This window comes from Tachyglossus aculeatus, chromosome 3 (assembly GCF_015852505.1).
Source record: "Tachyglossus aculeatus isolate mTacAcu1 chromosome 3, mTacAcu1.pri, whole genome shotgun sequence".
In the NCBI taxonomy this organism is placed as follows: domain Eukaryota; kingdom Metazoa; phylum Chordata; class Mammalia; order Monotremata; family Tachyglossidae; genus Tachyglossus; species Tachyglossus aculeatus.
The window spans coordinates 11,846,817-11,865,195 of record NC_052068.1 but is presented as its reverse complement, the minus strand read 5'-3'; the positions used below and the strand labels follow the sequence as shown (position 1 = coordinate 11,865,195).

The following is an 18,379-nucleotide window of genomic DNA, read 5'->3' as shown; positions in this document are numbered from 1 at the left end:
GAGGTTCACCCTATGCAGGACAGGGATTGCATCCAACCTGATTAGCTTGTATCTAACCCAGTGCTTATTACAGTGCCTGGCATAGAGTAAACACTTAATGGATATCATTTAAAAAAAACAAAAAACAAATCTCAAAGGTGAAGATATAAGCCACCAAGCAGAATTGTTTACCCACTCAGCCCCTCCCAGCCCCTTCCCTCTTCCAAATGGAGGTCTCTAAAATCTCCGTTTCATGAACGTCTGCCAGTGAATTTGTCTTCCAAGTCTTGATCCTTGCCCTGTCTTCGCTCATCTTTCAAACATTTATTTGGTATTTTTTAGACTCGCAGAAGCTTTATCATCATCATCAGCCGCAGCAGCAGGAAACTCACTGCTCTACAGAAAGCTGAGGCAGTGTACTAAACGGTCGGCATTCTAGTCCTGAAATGAACAGGCCAGAAAGACGGACCAGGCCAGAGGGGAATGGGAGGTGGGGTGGGATGGGGATGAGGAAGAGTGCCATTATCCTTCCAAGATGCCGTATTAAAGGAGGTTTGGAGACACAACAGACAGGTTAGGAAAAAAGAGGAAGCAGGCAGAAAGCAGCTTGCTCTCTTCTAGAGAGTCTTGGGACTTGAGGAGCCGATTCTTAGTTGTCTTCAGCGTGATAGAACCGGTCCCTGTCTTTCTCGGGCCCATACAGGGTCTCATGAAGAAGAACCCTCAGCGGCTCGGTCTCCGGAATGACATCTTCCCCGCTGTCGGAGTGGTGGATTTGGTCCTTATCTTCCTCAGGCCCATCCAGCCGGGAACGTAAGTGGTAAAAGGGGTCCTCCTCGGGACCTGGAACTATAAATGGAGAAAGCTTGGTTTTCTCATGCGTACCGATTGTACATCACACCTCTAGACTGTAAGCTCGTCCGTAGACTGCAAGTTCTTTGTAGGCGGGGGATGTGTCTGTTTATTATTCTATTGTACTCTCCCAAGCACTTAGTGCAGTGCTGTGAACACAGTAAGCATTCGGTAAATACAATTGAATAAATTTTTAAAATTCTGACCCCATTTGCTAGTATTTTTACGTGTGTTTCCCTAGAGTGAAAGCTCCTAGGAGGCAGGGAATACGTCTCATGCTTCTATTGTACTTGCCCTGGGGCTTCTCAGTGGAAAGAGCACGGGCTTTGGAGTCAGAGGTCATGGGTTTGAATACCGACTCTGCCAATTGTCAGCTGTGTGACTTTGGGTGAGTCACTTAACTTCTCTGTGCCTCAGTTTCCTCATCTGTAAAATGGGGATGAAGACTGTGAGCCCCTTGTGGGACAACCTGTTCACCTTGTAACCTCCTCAGCGCTTAGAACAGTGCTTTGCACATAGTAAGTGCTTAACAAATGCCATCATTATTATTAGTAGTAGTAGTACAGTGCATTACACCCCAAGGGACTCAATAAATGCCCTTTCAGTCTGTACTAATGAAATTATCAATTTATATGATATTGATGATAATAATAACAATGATGGTGATGATGATAATTGTGTATTTGTTAAATGCTTACTTTGTGACAAGCACTGTATGAAGCACCGGGGTAGATGCAGAAATAATAACTGTTATTTGTTAAGCACTTACTAAGTGCCAACCACTGTTCTAAGTACTGGGGTAGATACAAGTTAATCAGGTCAATCATAGTTCCTGTCCCATGTGAAACTCACAACTGAAGTAGGAGGGAGGACAGGCAATTAATCATCATTTTAGTCAGTCAATCGGTGAGTCAATTGTATTTATTGAGCACTGTACTAAGTGCTTGAGAGAATACAATTCAGCAATGAACAGACCATTCCACGATACAACAATGGACAGATACATCTCCTGTCCACAAAGAGCTCACAGTCTAGAAGGAAGAGAGGCATTAATGAAAATAAATAAATGACAGATATGGACATGAGTGCTGTGGGACTGGGAGGGGGGAAGAACAAAGGGAACAAGTCAGAGTGATGCAGAAGGGAGTGGGAGAAGAGGAAAGGAGGGCTAAGTCAGGGAAGGCCTCTTGGAGAAGATGGACCTTCAATAAGGCTTGGAAAGAAGGAAGAGTCACTGTCTGTCGGATATGAGGAGGAGGGCATTCCAGGCTAGGGGCAGGATGTGAGCCCACTGCTGGGTAGGGACTGTCTCTATATGTTGCCAAATTGTACTTCCCAAGCGCTTAGTACAGTGCTCTGCACACAGTAAGCGCTCAATAAATACGATTGAATGAATGAATGTGAGCAAGAGATCGGCGGTAAGGTAGACGAGATTGAGAAGCAGAGAAGCAGTGTGCCTTAGTGGAAAGAGGAGGGGCTTGGGAGTCAGAGATCGTGTGTTCTAATCCCTGCTCTGCCACTTGTCAGCTGTGTGACCTTAGGCAAGCCACTTCACTTCTCTGTGCCTCAGTTACCTCATTGGAAAAATGGGGATTATGACTGCGAGCCCCAAGTGGGACAACCTGATTACCTTGTATTTAGCCCAGCACTTAAAATAGTGCTTGGCACAAAGTAAGCGCCTACCAAATACCATTATATTTTTAGTGGGAATCAGCATGATGTAGTGGATAGAGACCAGGCTTAGGAGTCAGAAGGTCATGAGTTCTAATCCCGGCTCTGCCACTTGTCTGCTGCGTGACCCTGGGCAAGTCACTTCACTTCCCTAGGCCTCAGTTCCCTCATCTGTAAAATGGGGATTGAGACTGTGAGCCCTATGTGGGTCAGGGACTGTTTCCCACCCGATTTGCTTGTATCCACCCCAGCGCTTAGTACAGTGCTTGACACATAGTAAGCGTTCAACAAATATCATACTTATGATTATCGAGGTACAGTGAGAAGGTTAGCATTAGAGGAGCAAAGTGTGTGGATTGGGTTTTAGTAGGAGAGAAAAGGAAACAGGCAATCATGGCTGCATGACTTTTGCCCTGGAATTGGTCCCAACTTATCCAGCCAGTGTTTCACCCCCTCTTCCTCCACATCCCCGTTTATTTGAAAAGCTCCCACACGCTGGCTATTCACTTCTTGAACACCTACTATAGCCCCTGATTCATTCATTCAATCGTATTTATTGAGCGCTTACTGTGTGCAGAGCACTGTACTACGCGCTTGGGAAGTACAAGTCGGCAACATATAGAGATGGTCCCTAACCAGCAGCGGGTTCACAGTCTAGAAGGGGGAGACAGACAACAAAACCAAACATATTAACAAAATACAATAAATAGAATAGTAAATATGTACAAGTAAAATAAATAGAGTAATAAATTTGTACAAACATAGATACAGGTGCTGTGGGGAGGGGAAGGAGGTAGGGCCCGGGGGATTGGGAGGGGGAGAGGAAGGAGGGGGCTCAGTCTGGGAAGGCCCTGATAACTCAGCCTTCTCTTCAGTCTAGCTCAGGAGAAAATGACATTGATCTGCTTCGAGTTTCATTCACAGTCACGGAGACCCTAAACCATCTATTCATTCATTCATTCAAACGTATTTATCGAGCGCTTACTGTGTGCAGAGCACTGTACTAAGCGCTAGGGAAGTACAGTTCAGCAACAAAGAGAGACAATCCCTGCCCACACTGGGCTCACAGTCTAGAATCTGTGTGGGCCGGGATTGTGTCTACCAACTCCATTGTATTGTACTCTCTCTCGGATTTAGTACAGTGTCCTGCACACAGCACTCAATAAATACCATCGACTGATGGATCAGTCAGTTTGTTACCATTGATCAGTTTGGCAGGGAGCATGGCCTAGCGGAGCCAGGCCTGGGAGTCAAAAGACCCAAGTTCGAGTTCTGATTCTGCTACTGGCCTGTTGTGTGACTACGAGCAAGTCACTTAATCTATCTGGGCCTCAGTTTCCTCATCTCTAAACTGGGGAGACTCAATCAATCGTATTTATTGAGCACTTACTGTGTGCAGAGCACTGTACTAAGCGCTTGGGAAGTACAAGTTGGCAACATATAGACGGTCCCTACCCAACAGTGGGCTCACAGTCTAGAAGAATAATACTCACCTCTCCCTAACCCTGGGGGACGTCGTGAGGGAAAAAAGGAGATGATAATGCAGAAGAGCTTTGGAAAATTCATTCATTCATTCACTCAATCGTATTTATTGAGCGCTTACTGTGTGCAGAGCACTGTACTAAGCGCTTGGGAAGTTGGCAACATATAGAGATGGTCCCTACCCAACAACGGGCTCAAGTGCTGCATAGATTCAAGGCATTATTTAAAGAAAGGAGAAGGAGAAAATGGAACGTGGACCAAATTCCCCAAAGTTACATTTCCTCCAAGAAGGCTTTCCTGACTAAGCCTTCTTCTTCCACTCCCTTCTGCATCACCTTAACCTGACCTTTTTTCATCCTCCCTCTCATCCTCACAGCACATTTGTATATATCTGTAGCTTATTTATTTATGTGTATTAATGTCTATCTCCCCCTCTAGACTGTGAGCTCGCTATGAGCAGGGAATGTGTCCGTTAGTTTTTATATTGTACTCTCCCAAGCACTTATTATAGTGCTCTGTAATAAGTGCTCGATAAATACGATTGAGTGAACGAATGCATAGTACTCAAAAGCCTTGACTACATCTGATGCTGCCACCACACAGGCAAACTCTGGTAGAGAACTCTACCCTCAAAGTCAATCAATCCTTCAATCAGTGGTATTTATTGAGCTCTAAATGTGTGCAGAGCATCAAAGTAAGCACTTAGGAGAAGCAGCGTGGCTCAGTGGAAAGAGCACGGGCTTGGGAGTCAGAGGTCATGGGTTCAAATTCCGTCTCCTCCAGTTGTCATCTGTGTGACCTTGGGCAAGTCACTTAGCTTCTCTGTGACTCAGTTACCTCGTCTGTAAAATGGGGATTAAGACTGTGAGCCTCCAGTGGGACAACCTGATCACCTTGTAACCTCCCCAACACTTAGAACAGTGCCTTGCACATAGTAAGTGCTTAACACATGCCATCATTATTTCTTATTTATTCACTGGGAGAGTACAATACAGCTGAGGTGGTAGACACATTCCCCATCCACAACGAACTTACAATCTAGAGGCCTTGAAGCCCTCCAAAACTGCCACCTCCACCAGGAGACGTTTCCTCATCGCTTCCTACGAACTTCATGGATAGGCCATCCCCACCATCACCTTGCAATCTGGTATTTTTTTTGGTGACTGTGTTGTGTATCCACTCAAGTCTAGGCTATAGGCCGATGAACCTGTCCTCCACTCTCTCTTACCTGCGGTGCATTCACCAATCTGTGTCTTGCCGTTGTTGTTGTCTTATGCTGTCGAGTCATCTCCGACCCATAGCGACGCCATGGACACATCATCCTCATCATCAATCGTATTTATTGAGCACTTACTGTGTGCAGAGCACTGTAGTAAGCGCTTGGGAAGTACAAGTTGGCAACATCTCTCCCAGAACGCCCCATCTCCTCCTGCAATCGTTCTGGTAGTGGATCCAAACAGTTTTCTTGGTAAAAATATGGCAGTGGTTTACCATTGCCTCCTTCCGTGCAGTAAACTTGAGTCTCTGCCCTCGACTCTCTCTCGTGGTGCTGAGGCCCAGCACGTGTGAGTTTTGACTTGTAGCAGATTGCCTTCCACTCGCTAACCACTGGCCAAGCTAGGAATGGAATGGACAGGCCTCTGCTTGACTCTCCCTCCCGTAGCCAAGACTGGAAACTCTCCAGGTGCAACCCTGAGAGGTGAAATCTATGTCTACTGCCTCCCTATTTAGAGTGTAAACTCCTCGAGAGCAGGGATTGTTCATTCATTCATTCAATCGTATTTATTGAGCGCTTACTGTGTGCAGAGCACTGTACTAAGTACTTGGGAAGTACAGGTTGGCAACAGATAGAGACAGCCCCTACCCAACAACGGGCTCACGGTCTAGAAGGGGGAGACAGACAACAAAACAAAACATGTGGACGGGTGTCAAGGCATCGGAACAAATAGAATTAAAGCTAAATGCACGTCATTAACAAAATAAATAGAATAGTAAAGATGTACAAGTAAAATAAATAGAGTAATAAATCTGTACAAACATAGACAGGTGCTGTGGGGAGGGGAAGGAGGTAGGGTGGGGGGGGATGGGGAGGAGGAGAGGAAACAGGGGGCTCAGTCCTTCACTTTTGAAAGTTCCCCAAGAGCCCAACTTAGAGCTCTACTGTAGGAAATGTTTAGCAAGTCCTGTTACTACTGACTCACCCATTTTTTCTTATGGCATTTGTTAAGCGCTTAGTCTGTGCCAGGCACTGTACTAAGCTCCGGGGTAATAGATCCAAGATAATCAGAGTGGACAAAGTCCATGTCGCACGTGGGGCTCACAGTCTTAACCCCCCATTTTACAGATGAGGTGCCTGAGGCACAGAGAGGTAAAGTGACTTGCTCATGTTCATACAGCAGACAATTGGCGGAGACGGGATTAGAACTCGGGCCCTTATGACTCCAAGATCTGTGCTCTTTCCAGTAGGCCAAGCTGCTTCTCCACTTTCTTTTGGTTGATACACCCAGGAAAACCTGATGTTTGGTCTGTTCATACCTGTAAGGGCATGGAAAGCCGGGACTTCAGGATAAAATGCCTTCATGAGGGTGTCTTTTTCCAGTGGATCTAGGTTCAAATCCCTAGAACAATGAAACATGTTTTAGAGTCATGAAGTGTTACAGTTCTCTAGATTGGAAGTTCCTTGTGGGCAGGGAACATGTCCACCAACTCCGTTATCCTGTACTCTTCCAAGCACTCATTGCATTGCTCTGCACACCGTAAGCATTCAATAAATATGATAATCAATCAATTGTATTTATTGAGCACTTACTGAGTGCAGAACACTCTACTGAGCGCTTGGGAGAGTACAATATAAGTGCATGTGTACATAAGTGCAGTGAATAAAACTGAATAAAGAGAGAGAATCAGGGTGACACAGAAAGGAGTGGGAAAAGAGGAAATGAGGGTTTAATAACAATATTTGTTAAGCGCTTACTATTTGCAAAGCACTGTTCTAAGCGCTGGGGGGATACAGGGTGATCAGGTTGTCCCCCATGGGGCTCACAGTCTTAATCCCCATTTTACAGGTGAAGGAACTGAGGCCCAGAGAAGTGAAGTGACTTGCCCAAGGTCACACAGCTGACAATTGGCAGAGCCAGGATTTGAACCCATGACTTCTGACTCCAAAGCCCAAGCTCTTTCCACTGAGCCACGCTGCTTCTCTAGTCAGGGAAGGCCTCTTGGAAGACTAGAAGTTAGAAACAAGAAGCTCTTGTTAAACAGAGAAGCAACGTGGCTCGGTGGAAAGAGCACGGGCTTTGGAGTCAGAGGTCGTGGGTTCAAATCCTGGCTCCTTCACTTGTCAGCTGTGTGACTTTGGGCAAGTCACTTAACTTCTCTGGGCCTCAGTTCCCTCATCTGTAAAATGGGGATTAAGACTGCGAGCCTCCCGTGGGACAACCTGATCACCTTGTAATCTCCCCAGTGCTTAGAACAGTGCTTTGCACATAGTAAGCGTTTAACAAATACCAATCATCATCATCATCATATATATATACACATACACATATGGTAATTATATTTATGTGTACATATATACACACATACTGATGTAAGCCATCTCCATAGAAAGCCTGGTACTAATTAAAAAAAAATTGTGGTAGTTAAACATTTACTATGTGCCAAGTACTGTACTAAGCAATGGAGTAGCTACAAGATAATCAAGTTTGAACACAGTCCCTGTCTCACCCAGGGATCATAGTCTAAGTAGGAAGGGGAGCAGATATTAATCCCCATTTTACATTTGTGGAAACTGAGGCCTGGACAGGTTAAGTGACTTGCCCAAAGTCACACATCAGGTAAGTTGCTATCTGCTAACTCACGTTTCTTCCCAGGGGTGAGGTGAGAAAAATGGGGAAGCCAAGGTACTTGAACTACACCTGCAATGAGTCACAGAAGCCAAGCTCCATGGAATCGGGAATATTTTTCAAAAACATCTGTTGCTCTAGGGAAGCAGAGGTTTTAAAAGTCAATCTCTGCTTGCCCTCAGTCTTCCCTTTGAGCCACACTGAAATGATATCTGTTAAGCGCTTACTATGTGCCAGACACTGTACTAAGCAATGGGGTAGATACAAGCAAATCGGATTGGACACAGTCTCTGTCCCATGTGGGGCTCACAGTCTCAATCTTCATTTCCCACTGTTGGGTAGGGACTGTCTCTATATGTTGCCAACTTGTACTTCCCAAGCGCTTAGTACAGTGCTCTGCACACAGTAAGTGCTCAATAAATACAATTGATTGATTGATTGATTGATTGAGGCCCAGAGAAATGAAATGATTTGCCCAAGGTCACGCAGCAGACAAGCGGCGGAGTCAGGATTAGAACCCAGGACCTTCTGCCTCCCAGGACTGGGTATTATCTGCTACATACTGCTTTTCTGAAATAAATGAATGATCTCGGCTCTCAGAGTTGTCATTCCTTTCTGGAGAAGGGACTGGGCAGTTGAGTCAGTGGAGTTGGCCATCTGGAACAACAGGGCAATGGACAAAAAGTCCAAGAAAAGCAGACTCATGAGATCCCGAAGCCTCCCAGAGCCACCTTCTTTAGAAAGCAGCATGGCCTAATGGTTAGAGCGGGCCTGGGAGCCAGAAGGTCACGGGTTCTAATCTCAGCTCCACCCCCTGTCTGCTATGCGATCTTGGGCAAGTCACTTACTTCTCCGTGCCTCAGTTACCTCATCTGTAAAAGGGGGATTGAGTCTGTGAGCCCCAGTTTGCTCGTATCCACCCCAGCGCTTAGTACAATGCGTGGCACATAGTAAGCGCTTAACAAATACCATAATTATTGTTATTATTATTTAAAGATGGATTTAAAGGAGCAGACTGGAAGCTAGACTGAAAGCTTCTTGCGGGCAATCAATCAATCAGTCGTATTTATTGAGCGTTACTATGTGAAGAGCATTGTACTAAGAACTTGGGAGCGTAATTAGGAGACACATCCTCTGCCCATAATGAGCCTACAGTCTGGACATTAATATGAATAAATAAGTAATTTATAATATAAAATTTAAAGATATGTACATAAGTGCTGAGGAGTTGGGCGAGGGGAGAATATCAAGTGTCCAAAGGTCACAGATTGAGGTACCTAGACAACACAAAAGGGAAAGCAAACAGCAAGGAACATGTCTACCAATTCTCTTATCATCATCATCATCATCATCAATCGTATTTATTGAGCGCTTACTATGTGCAGAGCACTGTACTAAGCGCTTGGGAAGTACAAATTGGCAACATATAGAGACAGTCCCTACCCAACAGTGGGCTCACAGTCTAAAAGGGGGAGACAGAGAACAAAACCAAACATACTAACAAAATAAAATAAATAGGATAGATATGTACAAGTAAAGTAAATAAATAAATAAATAGAGTAATAAGTATGTACAACCATATATACATATATACAGGTGCTGTGGGGAAGGGAAGGAGGTAAGAAGGGGGGGATGGAGAGGGGGACAAGGGGGAGAGGAAGGAAGGTGCTCAGTCTGGGAAGGCCTCCTGGAGGAGGTGAGCTCTCAGCAGGGCCTTGTATTATATTATACTCTTATATTATACTCTCCCAACCTTCAGTACGGCGTTCTGGACAGTGAATGCTCAATAGATAACATTGATTGATTTTAATGGGTTGGATTTTCTCAGTGCCCAAGATTCCCCCTGGTTGGAAATTATTCACTCTGGAAAGTTACGCAGACTCTTTCACCCGTCCTGGGTAACCTGGAGCCAACTTTTAAGAAACAGCACGGCCTAATGGATAGAGCATGGGCCTGGGAGTAAAAAAGGACCTGGGTTCTAATCCCGGCACCGCCCCTTGTCTGCTGTGTGACCTGGGGCAAGTCACTCTGTTTCTCTGGGCCTCAGTTTCCTCATCTGTAAAATGGCTGTGAGCCCCATGTGGGACATGGGTCGTGTCCAATGTGATTAGCTGGTATCTACCTTAATGCTTAGTATACAGTGCCTGGCACATACTAAGTGCTTAACAAGTGACAAATAAAAAAACAAACGAAAAAATGCTTTTCTTTTTGAGTCCAGGAAGCGGAAGTGGGGAAGGATGGTTAGTATGGGAAATCGGGACTGGGAGAGGACAGGCCTAGCACTCAGAACAACGCCTGGCACATATGCAGCGTGGCTCAGTGGAAAGAACACGGGCTTGGGAGTCTGGGGTCATGGGTTCAAATCCCGAGTCTGTCAGTTGTCAGCTGTGTGACTTTGGGCAAGTCACTTAACTTCTCGGATCCTCAGTGACCTCATCCGTAAAATGGGGATTAAGACTGGGAGCCCCCCATGAGACAACCTGATCTCCTTGTAACCTCCCCAGCTCTTAGAACAGTGCTTTGCACATAGTAAGCACTATGCTTACTATGCTTAATAATAATAATAATAATGATGGCATTTATTAAGTGCTTACTATGTGCAAAGCGCTGTTGCAACCTGATCTCCTTGTAACCTCCCCAGCACTTAGAACAGTGCTTTGCACATAGTAAGCACTTAATAAATTCCATTATTACTATTATTATTATTCTCTGAGCCTCAGTTACCTCATCTGTAACATGGGAATTAAGACTGTGAGCCCCACGTGGGACAACCTGATCACCTTGTATTCCCCCCAGTGCTTAGAACAGTGCTTGGCACATAGTAAGTGCTTAACAAATGCAATCATTATTATTATTATCATTTGCCTGGCACGTAGAATGCCCTCCCTCTGCCCATCCGCCAAGCTAGCTCTCTTCCTCCCTTCAAGGCCATACTGAGAGCTCACCTACTCCAGGAGGCCTTCCCAGACTAAGCCCTTCCTTCCTCTCCCCCTCGTCCCCCTCTCCATCCCCCCATCTTACCTCGTTCCCTTCCCCACAGCACCTGTATATATGTATATATGTTTGTACATATTTATTACTCTATTTATGTATTTTACTTGTACATATCTATTCTATTTTATTTTGTTAGTATGTTTGGTTTTGTTCTCTGTCTCCCCCTTTTAGACTGTGAGCCCACTGTTGGGTAGGGACTGTCTCTATATGTTGCCAACTTGTACTTCCCAAGCGCTTAGTACAGTGCTCTGCGCACAGTAAGCGCTCAATAAATACAATTGATGATGATGATGATGATTAATAGGCCAGAAAGCTGCCATTTTGGATCTTTTTAACTCAGCTGGGAAACTGTCAGGTTTGGAATAAGCAAGGCTGGAATCCAGCTCCGGTGGCTACAGCAGCCATCGCCTGGGCCCAGTTTTCAAACCCTAAAGCATGAAGGACCAGTAAGATCATCCGGAGGCCAGGCAGAGCTCATATACTTTCCAAAGATGCTCACTTTTCAGTCAGAGAAGGGCTCAATTACAGCTGAGCGTGGCTCAATTGCTACTTACTCAAAGCTCCCGGAAGGAGAGAAAGGCAACTTGATGTTTGCAAATAGACAACGAGCCGTGGGAAACTCACGAAAATCTAGTTCATGAAAATCTGCTCCTTCTCTAGAGGAGGAGCCTTCAGAGTTGTGTCCAGCATAACCTTTGGTTTTGGCTTACGGAGGTACCGTGTGGTCTAGTGGTTAGAGCACAGGCCCGGGAGCAGAAGGACCTGGGTTCTAATACTGTCTCTGCCATCTATCTGCTCTGTGTCCTTGGGCACATCACTTCACTTCTCCATGCCTCAGTTTCCTCATCTGGAAAATGGGGATTAAGACTTTGAGCGCTACATGGGACAGAGACTGTGTCCAACCTGATTACATTGTATCTAACCCAGTTTTTAGTACAGTGCCAGGCACATTGTAAGCACTGAACAAATACCACAATTATTACTATCAGAAACCAGGAAAACTCTTGGAATCTTGGCAAAGCCATCATTTCGGTCCCTGGGAAGTGCAAATATTCCCACTGTTTCCAGTCAACCCAGAGGGAACTGTTGGGATAGCACATCCTTGTCATTAAGTTCAAACTTCAGGTGTGTGAGGAGCTGGACACCCCCTAGTATCCTTTTTTTTTTTTAAATGTTAAGCACTTACTATGTCTCAGGCACTGTATTGAGCGCTGGTGAAGATACAGGCTAATCAGGTAGGTCACGGTCCATGTACCACATGGGTCTCACAGCCTTAATCTCACAGTCTTAGTCTCACAAAAAAGCAGTGTGGCTCAATGGAAAGAGCACAGGCTTTGGAGTCAGAGGTCATGGGTTCAAATCCCGGCTCTGCCACTTATAAGCTGTGTGACTTTGGTCAAGTCACTTAACTTCTCTGGGTCTCAGTTCCCTCATCTGTAAAATGGGGATTAAGACTGTGAGCCCCCCCCCCGTGGGACAACCTGATCACTTTGTAACTTCCCCAGTACTTAGAACAGTGCTTTGCACATAGTAAGCACTTAATAAATGCCATTATTATTATTATTAATTCCTATTTTACACATGAGAGAACTGAGGCACAGAGAAGAGAAGTGAAATGAAGTTCACTCAGCAGACAAGCACTGAGAGTGTGGAGATTAGTCTGAAACTGGCTTTGTGCAGTAAAGTGGTTTTGACTGGTTGCTTTCCAAGACCTCCCCACAACCCTCAACGTGATTTTTCAAAATGTTATCGCCTTACCACCCTGCTAGACCATAAATTCCTTGAAGGCAATAATTGTGCCCACTAATTCTGTCATGCTCTCCCAAGTGCTTAATATAGTCCTCAGCATGCAGTAAGTGCTCGATAAATACCACTGTTGGATTACTGGAGACAAATTGAAGAATGGGAAGGAGAAAATCTCCATCTCGAAAAACATGTCACTCTCATATTTATTTGTTTATTTATTTATCTACTAATTTATTTATTTACATTAATGCCTGCTTACTTGTTTTGATGCCTGTCCCACCCTCCTTCGAGACTGTAAAGCCCGGTGTGGGCAGGGATTGTCTCTCTTTGTTGAATTGTACTTTCAAATCTCCCAGAGGAGAGAAAGGCAACTTGATGTTTGCAAATAGACAACAAGCCATGGGAAACTCATTAAAATCTAGTTCATGAATATCTGCTCTGCACACAGTAAGCGCTCACTAAATACAATTGAATGAATGAATGAATAATAATAATAATAACGATGATGGCATCTAAGTGCTTTCTATGTGCAAAGCACTGTTCTAAGCTCTGGGGAGGACACAGGGTGATCAGGTTGTCCCACGTGGGGCTCACAGTCTTAATCCCCATTTTACAGATGAGGAAACTGAGGACCAGAGAAGTTAAGTGGCTTGCCCAAGGTCACACAGCTGACAATTGGTGGAGCCGGGATTTGAACCCATGACCTCTGACTCCCAAGCCTGGGCTCTTAGGAGAAGTCAATGAGAATGGCTGAATTTTTTCAAGCCAGATAGCCAGCTGTGCAACTTGAAGGCCATGGGAGTCTGGGCCACCCGAAAGTCCATCAGAATGCACGCGCATGCCTGCCTTCGTCCTGGTGACTGTCTCTCCTATCCAGAGCTCAGTAGAGCAGGACCACAAGCAAGCAAACAACAGAGACGTGCCAACTTGGCTTAAAACCCTTTCATCCCAGCCAATTCCACTAGCCTGGGTTTTCTCTTGAACGAAACAATCGTTCAGTAATTAATGGCCTCACTTGGGGATGTTGGAAGAGGAAAAAAAGACAGTTTGGATGACTTTGCCCGAGGCTAATTGCTCATTAATCTCTAACCCCAGGTTTATTTTTTTTTCCAATTTAATAAATACCCTGTGTTATGTGGGAACCTATTAAAGATATTGATTCTCAAGGAGGGAGAGACTTTCCTCTATCGCGGAAGAGTTCCACAATAGAAAATTCATCTTACTTTGTTTTGCCGTCCTTTGGTTTAGAGGTGCTTCTCGCCGCCTAATCGTTTAACGTATTAGATTGTCAGAGAGAGTGAAAATGAACGGAAATGTAGTAGAGGTTGAACGAGGCTGATTTTCTGGAGAGGAAATGAGAGGCAGAGAAAGTCTTTAAATGCAGCTAAAATGTACGTACATTGGCTCATTAGTGTCCTGTTCAGAGGAGCTGTCCTTTCCATTGTTCAACAGGACCTGGAAAGAAGGAGAAAATCAATAGGAAACTGATAGGTGGGTGGATCCGTGGTGGAGCGCTCTGGAGAGACTCCCCCATCCCCAAAGCCCCCACCCCTCATTATTCATTCATTCATTCAACCGTATTTATTGAACGCTTACTGTGTGCAGAGCACTGTACTGATCGCTTGGGAAGTACAAGTTGGCAACATATAGAGACGGTCCCTACCCAACAGTGGGCTCACAGTCTAGAAGGGGGAGACAGAGAACAAAACAAAACATATTAACAAAATAAAATAAACAGAATAGATATGTACAAATAAAATAAATAAATAAATAGAGTAATAAATACATACAAAGATATATATACAGGTGCTGTGGGGAGGGGAAGGAGGTAAGGTGGGGGGGGGGATGGGGAGGGGGAGGAGGGGACTGCATTACTGCTTTTCCTGCTCTTTTATATTGCCCAGGCATCACTGTGAGCCCACTGTTGGGTAGGGACTGTCTCTATATGTTGCCAACTTGTACTTCCCAAGCCCTTAGTACAGTGCTCTGCACACAGTAAGCGCGCAATAAATACGATTGATTGATTGATTGATCACTGGACCTGCCCAGCCCCCTGACTCAAGCTCTCCAGCATAGGGATTAGCAGAGAGTGAGGTAATTCTGAAGCAGCGTGGCTCAGTGGATAGAGCACAGGCCTGGGATTCAGAAGGACCTTCATTCATTCATTCAATCATATTTATTGAACGCTTATTGTGTGCAGAGCCCTTTACTAAGCCCTTGGGAAGTTACAATTCAGCAACAAATAGAGACAATCCCCGCCCACCACGGGCTCACAGTCTAGAAGGGGGGAGACAGACATCAAAACAAGTAAACAGGCATCAGTAGCATCATTATAAATAAATAGAATTATAGATATATACACATCATTAATAAAAATGAATAGAATTATAATTATAAATATGTACATGCATACACAAGTGCTGTGGGGTGGGGGAAAAAGAGAGTGGGTCACAGCGATGGGGAGGGGAGGAGGAGCAGAGGAAAAGGGGGGCTTAGTCTGGGAAGGCCTCCTGGAGGAGGTGAGTTTTCAGTAGGGCTTTGAAGGGAGAGAGTGTGCTAGTTTGGCAGATGTGAGGAGGGAGGGCATTCCAGGCCAGAGATAGGAGGTGAACCAGGGGTTGAAGGTGGGACAGGAGAGAACGAGGTCCAGTGAGGAGGTTAGTGGTGGCAGAGGAGCGGAAGGTGTGGACTGGGCTGGAGAAGGAGAGAAGGGAGGTGAGGTTGGAGGGGGAAGGGGGATGGACAGCTTTGAGGCCAGTAGTGAGGAGTTTTTGCTTGATACGGAGGTTGATAGGCAACCACTGGAGATTTTTGAGGAGAGGGTTGACATGGCTGGGTGTCATGACCTGGTTTCTAATCATTCATTCATTCGTATTTATTGAGTGCTTACTATGTGCAGAGCACTGTACTAAGTGCTCGGGAAAGTATAACAATAAACAGTGATATTCCTGCCCACAATGAGCTCACAGTCTAGAGTGGGGGAGACAGACATCAGTACAAACAAATAAAATGACAGATATGTAAATAATACTAATAATAATGGCATTTGTTAAGTGCTTTCTATGTGCAAAGCACTGTTCGAAGCGCTGGGGAGAATACAAGATGATCAGGTTGTCCCACGTGGGGCTCACAGTCTTAATCCCCATTTTACAGATGAGGTAACTGAGGCTCAGAGAAGTTAAGCGACTTGCCCAAGGTCACACAGCAGACATGTGGGGGAGTCAAGATTAGAACCCATGACCTCTGACTCCCAAGCCCGGGCTCTTTCCACTGAGCCATGCTGCTTCTCTAAGTGCTTTAGGGCTGGGAGGAGGGAAGAGTAAAGGGATAGATAAAATTACAGATTGGTACATAAGAGCTCTGGGACTGGGAGGGGGACGAGCAAAGTTAGCAAGTCAGGGTGATGCAGAAGGGAGTGGGAGATGAGGAAAAGTGGGAAAGTCTCTTGGAGATATAGCCTTAGATATAGCTTTGAAACTGGGGATAGTGGTTGTCTGTCAGATTAGAGGAAGGAGGAGTTTCCAGGCCAGAGGCAGGATGTGGGCTAGGGGTCGGCGGCAAGACGGGTGAGATCAAGGTACAGTGAGAAGGCTAGCATTAGAGGAGTGAAGTGTGCGGCCTGGGTTGTAGAAGGAGAGAAGTGAGGTGAGATAGGAGGGGGCGAGGTGATGGAGAGCTTTAAAGCCAATGGAGAGGAGTTTTTGTTTGATATGGGGCTGGATGGGCAACTACTGGAGTTTTTTGAGGAGTGGGGTGACATGTCCAGAACAGTTTTGTAGGAAAATGATCCAGGCAGCTGAGTAAAGTATGTACTGGAGTGGGGAGAGACTGGAAGCTGGGAGGTCAGCAAGGAGGCTGATGCAGTAATCCAGGTGGGAAAGAATGAGTGACTGTATTTATGTGGTAGCAGTATGGATGGAGAGGAAAGCGTGGGTTTTAGCGATGTTGTGAAGGTGGGACTGATGGGATTTGGTGATGGACTGATTATGTGGGTTGAATGAGAGAGAAGAGTCAAGGATTTTCATTCATTCATTCATTCAATCGTATTTACTGAGAGCTTACTGTGTGAAGAGCACTGTACTAAGCGCTAGGGAAGTGCAAGTCGGCAACATATAGAGACGGTCCCTACCCAACAACGGGCTCACAGCCTAGAAGGGGGAGAAAGACATCAAAACAAAACATGTGGACAGGTGTCAAGTTGTCAGAACAAATAGAATTAGAGCTAAATGCACATCACTAACAAAATAAATAGAATAGTAAATATGTACAAGGAAAATAAATAGAGTAATAAATCTGTACAAACATATACACAGGTTACGGGCTTGTGAGACAGAAAGGACAGTGGTGCCATCTACAGTGATGGGAAAGTCAGGGGGAGGGCAGGGTTTGGGTGGGAAGATAAGAAGCTCTGTTTTGGACATATTTTCAATTAATTCTGTTGTACTGTGCTCTCCCAAGGCACACCTCCTCCAAAAGGCCTTCCTTGACTAAGCCCTCCTTTCCTCTTCTCCCACTCCCTTCTGCATCTCCTTGACTTGCTCCATTTATTCATCCCCCTCCCAACCCCACAACCCTTAGGTACATATCTTTAATTTTATTTATTTATATTAACGCCTGTCTCTCCCTCTAGATTGTAAGCTCGCGGTGGGCAGGGAATGTGTGCTATATTATTATATTGTACTCTCCCAAGCTCTTAGTAATAATAATTATAATTGTGGTATTTGTTAAGTGCTTACTATGTACCAGGCACTGTACTCTGTACATATTAAGTGCTCCATAAATATGACTGACTGACACGCAGTACAGTGTCCTACATATAGTAAGCACTCAGTAGATACCATTGATTGACTGATTGGCTTCTTTCTCATCCTCTTGTCCTGAATTGAGCAAAAAAGCCATAAGTCTTCAGACTCTGGGCAGGCGCCTTTCCCCTTATCTGGAACGTTTTCACCCTTCAAGCCCATGAGACCCCAGCTCCTCCCATCTTCAAAGCCCTCCTGAAATCCAGGAGGCTTTCCCTGAATCTACCCCAGCACTTTGTTACAGTTCCTGGCACTCAGTAAATGCTTAACAAATACCAAAATTATTATTATTAGATGAGGGAACTGAAGCACAGAGAAGTGAAGTGACTTGCCCAAGGTCACACAGCAGGTCCGTGGTGGAGCCAGGATTAGAATGCAGGTCCTTTGACTCCCAGTGTCTTTCCACTAGGCCATGCTGCTTCCGACTGACTTAATAATGATGGCATTTGTTAAGCGCTTATTATGTGCAAAGTACTGTTCTAAGCGCTGGGGAGGTTACAAGGTGATCAGGTTGTCCCACGGGGGGCTCACAGTCTTAATCCCCATTTTACAGATGAGGGAACTGAGGCACAGAGAAGTGAAGTGACTTGCCCAAAGTCACCCAGTTGACAATTGGCGGAGCCTGGATTTGAACCCGTGACCTCTGACTCCAAAGGCCTTGCTCTTTTCAATTGAGCCATGCTGCTTCTCTTAATAATAATAATGGTATTTGTTAAGCACTTACTACGTGCCAAGCACTGTTCTAAGCACCGGAGTAGATACAACGTAATCAAGTTGCTCCACGTGAGGCTCACAGTCTTCATCTCCAATTTACAGATGAGGTAATTGAGGCACAGAGAAGTTGCTCCATTTATTCATTCCCCCCCACACAACTTAACAACCCTTAGGTACATACTTTTAATTTTATTTATTTATATTGATGTCTGTCTCTCCCTGTAGATTGTAAGCTCGCAGTGGGCAGGGAATGTGTGCTATATTATTATATTGTGCTCTCCCAAGCACTTAGTA

The 18,379-nt window shown here is 45.1% G+C and overlaps 1 protein-coding gene across 1 annotated transcript in view; it reads right to left on the bottom strand.

The window, feature by feature from the left end:
* Window positions 1-327: 327 nt before the first annotated feature.
* Window positions 328-18,379, bottom strand: part of PRAP1 (proline rich acidic protein 1) — a 45,518-nt gene continuing 27,466 nt past the window's right edge. Inside the window, exons 3-5 of the mRNA XM_038744443.1 lie at window positions 13,969-14,024; window positions 6,520-6,602; window positions 328-828 (exon numbers count right to left, since the gene is read on the bottom strand). Coding sequence (XP_038600371.1) covers window positions 629-828; window positions 6,520-6,602; window positions 13,969-14,024 — 339 coding nt within the window. The 3' untranslated portion in view covers window positions 328-628. The remainder of the gene's footprint in view (window positions 829-6,519; window positions 6,603-13,968; window positions 14,025-18,379) is intronic.